The sequence below is a fragment of the Myotis yumanensis genome, unplaced genomic scaffold, assembly GCF_028538775.1.
Source record: "Myotis yumanensis isolate MYYU_CA2020_CCGP unplaced genomic scaffold, mMyoYum1.0.hap1 SCAF_3, whole genome shotgun sequence".
Classification (NCBI taxonomy): Eukaryota; Metazoa; Chordata; class Mammalia; order Chiroptera; family Vespertilionidae; genus Myotis; species Myotis yumanensis.
The window spans coordinates 77,006,964-77,019,365 of NW_027223754.1; the positions used below are offsets into that span (position 1 = coordinate 77,006,964).

A 12,402-nucleotide genomic window follows, 5' to 3' on the forward strand; every position below is an offset into this window, starting at 1 on the left:
ATAGACAAATAGGTCAATGTAACAAAATAGAGAGCCCAGAAATAAATCATGAATATATGGTTAATGTATTTATGATAAAGGAACTAAAATGTATAATGGTAAAAGGATATTCTCTTCAATAAATGGTGTTGGAAAAATTGGACAACCACATACAAAAGAAATGAAAATGGATACCTATCTTACACTATACATAGAAATAAACTGAAAATGGTTAAAGACTTGAATGTAAAATCTGAAAACATAAAACTCCTGGAAGAAAACAATAGCAATAAACTCATTGACATTGTCTTGGCAATGTTTTCTTGTATTTGACACACAAAAAAACAAAGAAAACAAAACCAAAAAGAAAAAGAGTACATAAAGAAGGGCTTCTTTCTTCATAGCAAAAGAAAGTATCAAAAAAATGAAAAAGCAACCTATGAAATACAAGAAAATATTTGCAAACCATATATGTGAAAAGAGGTTCATCTGAAAATAGATAAGAAACACATTATAACTCAACAGCAAAAAATTCCAATTTTAAAAAGGTCAGAGGATCTGAGAAAACATTTTTCCAGAGGAGACATACAAATGATCATCTGGTACATGAAAAAAAGTGCTTAGCATCACTAATCATGAGGGAAATGCAAATTAAAATCACAATGAGATATCAACTTATAGAATGAATATTATGAAAAAGACAAGAGATACCAAGAGTTGGCAAGAATGTGGAGAAATGGGACCCTTTGTGCACTGTTGGTGAGAATGTAAATTGGTACAGTCACTATGAAAAATAGTACTGTATAAGGTTCCTCAAATATTAAAAATAAAACTACTATGTATTTTAGCAATCCCACTTCTAGGTCTAGATATCCAAAGAAAAATAAAAACAGAGATATCACCACTCCCATGTTCATCACAGTATTATTCATAACAGCCAATTTATAGAAACAAACTAAGTTTAAGTGCCCAGTAAAAGATGAATGGATAAAGGATATATAGTGGAATATATATTATATAGAGTGGGATATATATTGGAATATTATCCAACCATAAGAAATAAGGAGACCCTGTTTTTTATGACAATATTGATGAATCTTGAAGGCATTATGCTAAATAAAATAAGCCAGACAATGAAAGTATATACTCAAAGTACCACTCTAGATATGTGGAATCTAAAAGAAAAAAGAACAAAAAGTCATGGAAACTGATATTAGAAAAGTAGGGATTGACAGAAATAGGGAGAGCTTGGTAAGGGTACAAACTTTCAACTATAAGATGAATAAGGTCTGAAGATGTAATATAAAAATGGTGACTAGAATTGATGACACTTTATTGTATAATTGAAATTTCCTAAAATAGTAGAAACTTAAATGTTCTCACCAAAACACAATGTTTATAAATATCAAATCACCATATGTTCACATTAAATATCTGATTATTTTATTTGTTAATTACACATCAATAAAACTGAAATTAAAGAAAAAATTATTAAATTGTAATATTGGAACATTTAGGAATGCTACCATATTAACTATTGAGATAGAATGTTAATATCCTTTAAAACAGTGATGGTGAACCTATGACACGGGTGTTAGAGGTGACACGAGAACTCATTTTTTTGGTTGATTTTTCTTTGTTAAATGGCATTTAAATACAAAAAATAAATATCAAAAATATAAGTCTTTGTTTTACTATGGTTGCAAATATCAAAAAATTTCTCTATGTGACACGGCACCAGAGTTAAGTTAGGGTTTTTCAAAATGCTGACATGCCGAGCTCAAAAGGTTCGCCATCACTGCTTTAAAATGTTCTAATGAGTTAAAGTTCTAAATGAAGTTAATGAGCACATTATTGCTGATTATTTAAGACAAACTATAAAATAATTTGTAAGAGTATCAATTTGTATTATGTAGCATGAGAGATTATTTGGTTAAAAAAAAAACTAGTGATTTAAAACTTTCTTGGGCCCTGGCCAGTGCTGCTCAGTTGATTGAGCATGCTCCTGTGCAACGAAGGGTTGCAAGTGGTTCTATTCCCAGTCAGCACATGTGCCTGGGTTCCAGGCTCGATCATCAGTAAGGGGCATGCAGGAGGTTAGCATATCAACATTTCCGCTCTCACATCAATTTTCTCTCCCTCCCTCTCCCTTTCTCTCTCTCAAAATCAATAAAACATCTTTTAAAAAAACTTTCTTGGTTGAATAAATTTTCCAAGTGTAGAATCTTGATATTGTTTTCATTTGCTGCTCCCTTTGAATAGGCTTCTTGCTCTCTGAATGTACTGCTCTATAGTAATTGAAGCCATTTTTCTAGAATTGATGATTTCCCCCCATTAATATAATGATTTTTTTGCTCTATCATTGATACAAGTGTTCAAAGGTCCCCTTGATTCTTAGTGGTTCAAAGACTCCCAGATCTCCTTGTTTGTTTTAGTGCTTGATTTTATTTCTACGTGGAAAACAGCATGGAGTTTCCTCAAATGTTTTCAATATCACTAGCATATGATTCAGTAATTCTATTGTTGGGTATATACAGAAATCAAACAAAATCAATATCTCAAAAAAGGTATTTGCACTTCTTATGCACTGCAGCATTATTCACAATAGCCAAGATATGGAAATACTTTAATTGTCCATCAGCAGGCAAACAGTTAAAGAAAATGTGACATATAAGGAGGCAGTGAAATATGATTCACTTTTTAAAAAGAAGGAAAACAGAATTAGTAAAATAAGCCACAGAGAAAGACTAATATTGTATAATCTTATATGTTGAACTTAGAAATGTATAACTTATACAAGCAAAGAGTAGAATGGAGGTAGTCAAGAGTGGGAGGTTGAGAAACTAGGAGTGTGTTAGTCAAAGAATACAAAGTTTCATTTATGCATAAGTAATACCGGAGATCTAATGTGTAGAATGATGACTTTGGTTAATGCACATTGTATTGTATAACTGAAATTTGCTAGAAGAATAGACCTTGAGTGTTCACACCGCACACACAACCCGCACACATATGCACACACAGTGTGTTGTGTTCAAGGTGATCTATGTGTTAAGCAGACCTAATGACATGATGTATATGTATTTGAAAACATTATGTTCTTCATCATAAATATACACATTTTTGTCAGTTATAACTCCATAAAGCTGGGAAAAAAATTTTAAAGAAAGAAAAAGCACTAAAAAATGTCAGAGCTAGGAATTGGCACTGAGAAATAATTTTAGTGAAGTCTCTGACAGATAAGGACTTAAAATAATTGATTTCTAATCTCTGATACCTAGTTTTATAGCACTGAATTTTTCTGTAGGTAAAAATAATACATGCAATTGTTTCATATGTTTTTATATGTTTCAATTGATATCTTACTTTGTTTTCTGAGTCATATCTCCCCAACTATCTACAACAAAAGACTTTGGAGCATTGTCCTGCCTTCCCTCATATAATCATGTTCTCCTCAACACTCTTCTCTTTAATGCCATCTGTGTAGGAACACTTACCCCTTCAAACTAGAAAACAACCACCTATTCCCCTGATTCACAGCATGAAAAGATTAATGTAATGATTGCAACATTTTATATGCCAACAGAATCCTTTACTGTCTCCTGAAATAAGCTGATCTAGTGCCATTTTTTGGCACATAAATTGAAGTAATGCTATGTTTTAAAATATATTTATTCAAACATTATGCTTAGTTCATGTATCTGGTTTTATCTTGTTAACGGTAAAATGGTTATTATTTTGTGACCTCTTATTCTACTTCAACATGAGTATATAAATGTTGTTAGACAGTTTGCACATTTGCTTTCAGATACAGTCAGTGCCAAAGGCCAGACTGCAGCACCATAAAGAGGAAATAAGTCAAACAAATAAAGAGTAAATATACAAATGTCAAATAACATGTTAGAATGTAAATAAAATAAAATGTTCCCTCTTACCCTGACAGCAATTACTTTATGGTCTAAATCATGAGATATGACTATCCCCATATTAAACGTTACAATGATATTCGTGAGTGTAACTACATTTAATTATATATTTTTAAATGGCATTTCACTATATGACCTTCCATAGCAGTGAAAAAAATTCTCTATGACTTTTCTGTCCTTCATTAAGTCCTTTATTTCAGTTGGGTAAATAAAATCAAGTGAACTTATTTATTTAAAAATATGTTTTTATTGATTTTAGAGAAGAGGAAGGGAGAAGAATAGACAGATGGAAACATCAATGAGATAGAGAAACATTGATTAGCTGCTTCCGGCATGCCCCCTGCTGGTGATTGAGCCTGCAATGAGGGCATGTGCCCTGACCCAGAATCCATTAGGTGACCTCATGTTTGATGGGTTAATGCTCAACCATTGAGCCACACTAGCTGGGCAAGTGAACTTATTACTTATTTTTTTAAAAGAATTTTCAAATATAAAAACTTCGCTAACTACAAAATTTTGTACAACCCTTTATTTAAAAAAATACATTTTGAAACATTTTTTATTTACCTAATTCACTCTTGGGAATAGATTAAACTGGTCCAATAAATAAGCACACTTTCCCCCCTGCCTTTCACTTAGATAATACCTGAATTATTAAAGGATTATTTTTATAAAATATTTTTTAAACACCTTTAGAAAAGGAGGCACTGTAACCTCCCCTTGCAACACATTCTAGTGCTTAGGATATTCTGCCAGGAAGTACTTCTTTTCTAAAATGCAAACCTATCCCCTCTTGTCCTATATTCAGTGAACAGAGATAAAAAACTATTCATTGTTACTGTACAAGATCTTTTTCACATAACCCCAAGCTAATAATAAATCTCTTCAAGCTTTTTCTTTTTTATGTTTGAATAAACCCATCCATTCACACCTTCTCCATGATATATTTCAAGTAAAGCTTGTAGGCCTGCTCCAATTCCTTTAGTTCTCATATCAGTTTCCATTCATGTTTTCTAGCTACAAGATGTAACACTCGAGGTTTCTTTGCCAAAATATAGAACTTCCTACCTCAGCGGTTATTTGTAAGATTGCAAGAGTAACTGAGATGAAACCTCTGTAGTTTACTATAATGCATTTATATCAATTAAGTTTGGAGTATCAGAACAAGCAACATTTCTTGAAACCACTTTGAGATGACAGAAAGCAGAATTAGCATATATTATCAATCTAATCCTTCTACAGTGGAACCATTTCTGTAGCAGTCTGAACTGTCATGCAACAGGTATAGTTAGCGCTTCAATCCAAAGGATGATTGTTGATAGTTTGCAATGAAAATGACATACAGATGGCCATGAAACATATGAAAAAATGCTCAAAGTGACTAATCATCTGAGAAATGAAAATTAAAATGATGATGAGGTATCACCTCACACTTGTCAGAATGGCTATCATCAACAAATCAAAAAATGACAAGTGTTGGCAAGGATTTAGAGAAAAGGGAACCCTAGTACACAGCTGGTGCAGCCACTGTGGAAAACAGTATTGAGTTTCCTCAAAAATTAAAAAAATGTAACTCCCTTTTTATCCAGTTATCCCACTCTAAGAATATATCACAAGAAACCTGGAACACCAATCTGAAAGAATATATGCTTCCTTATGTTTATAGCAGCACAATTCACCATAGCTAAGACTTGGAAAACAGCCCAAGTGCCCATCAACAGATGAGTGTATAAAAAAAGCTGTGATACATTTATACAATGGATAGTATGCAGCTGTAAAAAAGAAAGAACTCTTACCAATTGAAATAGCATGGATAGACCTGGAGAATATTATGCTAAGTGAAATAAGCCAGTCAGAGAAAGATAATAGACAAACATGGTAATTGACCGTACCTTTGCTACGCCTCCCATTGGCTAATCAGCACGATATGCAAATTAACCACCAACAAAGATGGTGGTTAATTTGCATATACAGGCTGGGATCGAAGACTGAAGACAACGTGGAAGCGAAGCGCTACAGAAGGAAGCAAAGTAGAGGCGGCAGAGCTAGGAACGGAGCCAAGGCTGCTGAGGCGGGAGGTGGGAGGGCAAACCCAGCCGGAGCGGCTGGGAGCAGGAGGAGAAACCCAGACACAGCGGCTGGGAGTGGGAGAAAAAAACCCAGCTGCAGGAAGCCCTATTCTTGCAGGAATCTTCCTGCAATGGGACTCTAGTAGTTTAATAAAGAAGATAAAGTTTAGCCCTAACTGGTTTGGTTCAGTGACTAGAGCGTTGGCCTGTGGACTGAAGGGTCCCAGGTTTGATTCAGGTCAAGGGCATGTACCTTGGCTGTGAGCACATCCCCAGTGGGAAGTGTGCAGGAGGCAGCTGATCGATGTTTCTCGCCCATTGATGTTTCTAACTCTATATCCCTCTCCCTTCCTCTATGTAAAAAATCAATAAAATATATTTTTTTTAAAAAAGAAGATAAAGTTTATCAAACTTGGTCATATGAATATGCATTTTACAGGCCACTGATTTCTTAAGTCAGGTGATGACATTAAATCCTTTATTGGTGAAGACTGAACAGGGATACAGGATACAGAAGAGCACTATAGGAAAAGATTATAGGGTAGAAACAGAAAGGGTAGAATCCCCTGAAATACCTGTGGATCTTTGTTCCATAGTCATTATAGCAGGAGCAGGAATATCACAGAGCTACGTGGACCATCTGTTTTCAATAGTTTTCAACAGCAGCAAAATGGCAAGAGTATTGTAGCAGTAGAGCAGGGGCCTACTGATTAGTTTTTAAATTTCCTCTTTGTGAAATATTTTTAATACTTTGGACAAGTAAACCCCCCATTCTCATCATTGCTGAGCTAAGAGTCTTAGTGTATGTATCTTAAATATTAAATACTGAATAATAAAGTGACAGATTTATTTCCAGTACTCCACATACCTTCCCAAGCTTTCTTTCTCTTTAGCTGCTTGTTAAAAATCGCCATCCTAATACAAGAAGCTCAGGGTTTTCTTTTCAAACCTTCTTCATAACAAAGGAGGCCCTGTTACCCATGAGAGCTACACCATATTGCATTTCCTGATATAGCCTAAAGTGCATATCTGAAACACTGATTCAATAATTAAATTAATGTAATCATATATACTTCAGAAGTCCAAGTTTTCATTACTAATCTCAGGTTTCACATTAGTGATAACAAAAAAACTTAAAAATTTTTGAAACTCAGCTACATAAAATCCTATCTAATAAATAGGGAATATGCAATTGACCCTCACACCATTGCAAAGATGGGGGTGCCCACAGCCAATAAGAAGGGAATATGCTAATTGACTATCCCACCCTCAAAGATGGGGGCGCCCACAGCCAATAAGAAGGCAATATGTTAATTGACTGTCACGCCCTCAAAGATGGCAGTGCCCACAGTCACAAGATGGCCGGCAGGGGAGGGCAGTTAGGGGTGACAAGGCTGGCAGGGGATGGTAGTTAGGAGTGACTGGGCTGGCAGAGGAGGGCAGTTGGGGGCGACCAGGTAAGCAGGGGAAAGCAGTTAAGGGCGACTGGGCAGGCAGGAGAGGGCAGTTAGGGGCAACTGTGCTGGCAGAAGAGGGCAGTTGGAAGCAACTGGGCTGGCAAGGGAGCAGTTAGGAGTTGATCAGGCTGGCAGGGGAGTAGTTAGGGGGTGATCAGGCTGGTAGGCAGGCGAGCAGTAGGGAGCCAACAGTCCCGGATTGTGAGAGGGATGTCCACCTGCCGATTTAGGCTCGATCCTACAAGATTGGGCTCAAACCAGCAGTCGGACATTCCCCAAGAGGTCCCAGATTGGAGAGGGTGCAGGCTGGGCTGAGGGTCACTTCCACCCCCACCCCCCCCCCAGTGCACGAATTTCATACACCGGGCCCCTCTGGTAATGTTAAAAAAGGAAAACTATTCACTTGAGAACACCAAAGCTTCTAATAAAGAGTTATTCAAAGTTTTACTCTGTATAATCACAATATAATAATAGAGTTAACTCATGAAAATACACATATAGAAAGATTGGAAGCTTTTTAAAAAGAGTTAAGAAGCATATACATTGCAATTCTACAATATTTACTATATTTAAATTGATAGTTACAAGAATCTTAATCATATTGAAAATGTATTTTCATTCCCATTTAAAAACTGTGAAATACCAATGATATTTTTCACAGAAATGGAACAAACTATCTTAAAATACCTATGAAACAACAAAACATGCCAAATAGTCAAAGCAATATGGAGAAAGAACAAATCTGGACGCAACACACTTCCTGATTTTAAACAATAATACAAAGCTATAGTAATAAAACACTATGGTGTTGGCATTAAAAAAGACATATATGTCAATGGGATATAACTGAGAGCACAGACATAAACTCACACATGTATTATCACTTTATTTATGACAAAATAATCAAGAAATACAATGGGAAAACGGTGCAGGAAAAACTGGACAGCCACATTCAAACAAATACAACAGACCACTATCTTTTACCATACACAAAAATCAATTCAAAATGAATTAAAGATTTAAATGTAAGACCTGAAACCATAAAACTCTTAGAAGTAAACATAGTCATTAAACAACCTGACATTGGTTTGGCAGTGATTTTTTTAGATTTGACATCAAAAATAAAGACAATAAAAGCCAAAATGAACAAGTGGGACTACAATAAACTACAAACTTCTGCACATAAAGAAAACAATCAACAAAATGAAAAGGCAACCTATGTAATGGGAGAACATATTTGCAACTATGTATCTAATAAGGAATTAGTCTCTAAAATATATAAAGATCCTGTACAATTCACTAGTAAAATAACAATCTACTATAGCAGTGGTTGGCAAACTCATTAGTCAACAGAGCCAAATATCAACAGTACAACAATTGAAATTCCTTTTGAGAGCCAAATTTTTTAAACTTAAACTATATAGGTAGGTACATTGTTATTAACTTAATTAGGGTACTCCTAAGTGGAAAAATACCATGTAAGGAAAAATATCCTGTAACTAAATCACATCTAGAAAATTTTTTTCATTTATAATGCTAACAGCAAGACACCCAGGAAAACACACACGGTGTCAAAATAAGCCAAAGGAAAATCATTTGGGCAAATATAAAAAGGACCCCAAGTAAAATTCCCTTTATTAACCTTCGGTCGAGAATATGTTTGTATATTTTCAGAAAACAACTTCAAGACCATGTGGATTCCTGCAACAGAGATGAATTATCAGGAATGCTCCAGCCATGAAGACAAGAGGAAAAACAATCCAGAGATGGAGGACGCTGACGACACTTTGCCATGCTAGCAGTCAGCAGCTGTGCGTCACTGCAGGTTGCCCAGGATCAAACCAGAGAGGGTCGGACCTGCATTGCCACCATTTTTCCACCATCCAGAACTGAAATATCATTGCTGACATGTACACATAAGGAACTGTCGGACATTGAAACTTGGACTCAGAACTGTTGGATGTTGAAATTGGGACTTAAAACATTTTTTGTTCTTGAAATGTTATGCATAAGTTTTAAAATGTTTTAGGTTTTGCATTGGCATTGTTTTGTTATTGTTTTAATAGCCAGAGTTTTGTTCTTGATGCTTAAATTTTACCGTTATTATGGTAGCTTAAAAAATAAAAGAAGGGTGAGATGTGGGGAACTGATATAGGGTTAAGCCTCGGACTGACCTGTGGGCAAAGTCATAAACAAGTCCCAGCTTAGAGAGCACAGTCCTCTTAGCATAATTAGGCTTGACCTTGTATAAAGCTCCCTAGATCTTACTCGGGAAGTTAATGGGCTGAGGGAAGTGCAACAAGAACAAAAACAAGGGAAACTTACAAGAGCAGTGTAAACAAGTGAAACTTACAACAGTGTAACTTACTGTGTGACTATGGAAACCACTACCTTGTTTACCGCTCAGTATAAAATAAAGGCTCAGCTTGCCTTGGGATCTCTCTCTGTGGCCTCAGCCAGGCACAGGGAAGATCCACGGAGACTGAGGAAAGCTAGAGAGTTCTGAACGCTGTCTCTGTGTAAAACATCCTTCGCCGACTCCGTCCACACCTTTGGGAACCCCTGGACCCGCTGGGGCTGGACCCCAGCACTCCTAAGCTGGCCTTTGCTAAAAACGTCCTCAATCTCATTGAGATACGTTCGCTGAGGTCGACCCCTTCCAACTCTTCCATCCACACTCATCTTGTATACTTGTTTTGTCTATCTCCTTTCGTTCATCCTCTCTATATGTCCAAACCATCTCAACATACCTTTCTCAATCCTCGACACCACATCTTCTTTCACTCCACAACGTTCCCTAAAATTAACTTAATAAACTTTACTTAAAGTTTTAAGTCTTAGTTAAACTATAGGTACGTTGAATAAAACTTGATATCATACTTAACGATATTATTTATTGATAAAATTAAATTCCTTACAACTTACCTTACAATATCCATAAAATTAAATTATGACAATGACTGACAAACACTAATGTGAACAATGGCCTTGTATCTTCTTGGAAAGTTTGGGTAAGTCAGGTTTGTATGTTGTTGTTTTTAATTTTAGGCACGATTCCAGGTTCTCATCAATAAGACAACTTCTCAAGTTACTCTTGATAAAGTTCATGCTTGAAAATGATTGTTCACATAAATAAGTAGACCTGAATAAGGAAAGAACAGCAAACGCTAGTTTTTTTCAGTTGATTATATGAGTCAGGAATACTATTCCAGGTGTTAAAAATCAACATATCTTCCTTCTCCAGGTCTTTCAAAGCAGACCACTTGTGCTGTGAACTAAGTTCACATTTGTTTTTCTCCAATATTTCTATATCAGCACAAAGACATTCAAATTTTGAGCTCTACAGTTCTTTCTTATTCAAATCCAGAAATTGCATTTCAAAGTTGCCAATGTCAATATTAAAGGGAGAAAAATTTAATTCTGTTACAGTAGCATTGAGAGGTTTTTTTAAAAAAGGCTAACATTGCTTTGCTGTTTCTGAATTCCTGAACCCTGTTGAGAAAAGCTTCCTTCATATTTAAAAGTGTTCTTTTGAAATAGCAAATGTCAATATCAGAATTATTTTCTTGGCAATGTTTCAACAGGCTTGGAAAGTGAATCAAAGTTTCTCTTTCAAAATCTTGAGCAAAAAGAGATAATTTGTTTTCGAATGAAATAACTTCTTCTAACATCGAAAAACTGTTTCCTTTCCCGTGTAGTTTATGATTAAGCTGATTTAGAGGAGACTTAACGTCTACCATGAAATAAAATTTTTGGATCCACTGATCGTTCGTTAGTTCTGGATAGTGAACACCCTTCTCAAGGAGAAATGCTTTAATTTCTGTTAATAAGGAAGCAAACGTTTCAAAACGTTTCCTCTTGATAACCAACGTACCTTGTTATGCAGCAGAAGATCTGCGTACTCACTTTCCATTTCAACTAAAAAATTCTTTAAATTGGTGATGATTAAGAACTTTAGCTATAATGGGGTTGATAATCTTAATCACCAATCCCATAACTTTGCAAATTTCTTCTGGAAATGTCTGCGCTTCTTGATGAATGATGCAATGGTAAGTAAGTATCTCGTGATTAATTTTTTCTTTCAAAATAGCAACAAACCCGTTTCTTATGTCGGTCATACTTTTCGACCCGTCTGTTGAAATTGAGACAATTTTATCGAGTGGAATATGATGTTTTTCAATGCACTCAATCACAGCATTTGCTATATCCTCTCCACGTGTTTAACCTTTGAGTGGCAATAATCCTAAAAGTTCTTCTTTAGGACCTGTAGGTGAAATAAATCGTACAAAAAGTGAAACTTGTGCTGTATCATTTATGTCACAAGACTCGTCAACTGCTATTGATAAAGCTGAAACCAGTTTAAGATCTTCGACTCGCTGGTTGGTTATATTCGAAGACATTTTGACTGTTCTATCTTTCACTGTTTTAGCAGACAATGGTAACTCTAAATTTTTTTAGAATATCTGCTTTGTTCTTAAAATCCTGAAATAGCTATTCAGATGCATTTATAAAACAACTTTTTATGTATTCGCCGTCTGTGTATGGTTTTTCTCTCTTAGCAATCTCTTGACTAACCACAAAACTTGCAGTATTAACATTGTTGGAAGATTGCATCCAGTAATTAAATATAGAACTTGATTTTTCTTGACTCTTCTGAAGTTCCTCAACTGCTTTCTTCCTTGCATCACTGACAGGATATTTAGTACTAAATGACACGTGTTTAGTTGTAAAGTTTCTCTCCAAATTTGATTTCTTGTTATGCGCCAATTTTTCCTGACAAATAAAACAGGTCGGAAGGCCATTTAAATTTTGAATAAATGTGGAAGTCTCAGTCCATTCAACTTTAAATTCATGGTTTTCACCGTCCGTTTTTCTTTGCTTCTTCTTTGTAGCCATCTCAAACAGGGCACCTAAAAAAATGTTTCATTTTATAATAATAAAGCCACCAACACAAAATAATTACAATTCTTA

General features: G+C 35.4%; 1 protein-coding gene across 1 annotated transcript in view; it reads right to left on the reverse strand.

Annotated features, from left to right (window-relative positions):
• Positions 1-11,831, reverse strand: part of LOC139006210 (endogenous retrovirus group K member 10 Gag polyprotein-like) — a 53,471-nt gene extending 41,640 nt beyond the window's left edge. The window contains exon 1 of the mRNA XM_070408727.1: positions 11,657-11,831. Within this exon, the coding sequence (XP_070264828.1) occupies positions 11,657-11,831 (175 nt within the window). The remainder of the gene's footprint in view (positions 1-11,656) is intronic.
• Positions 11,832-12,402: the final 571 nt, after the last annotated feature.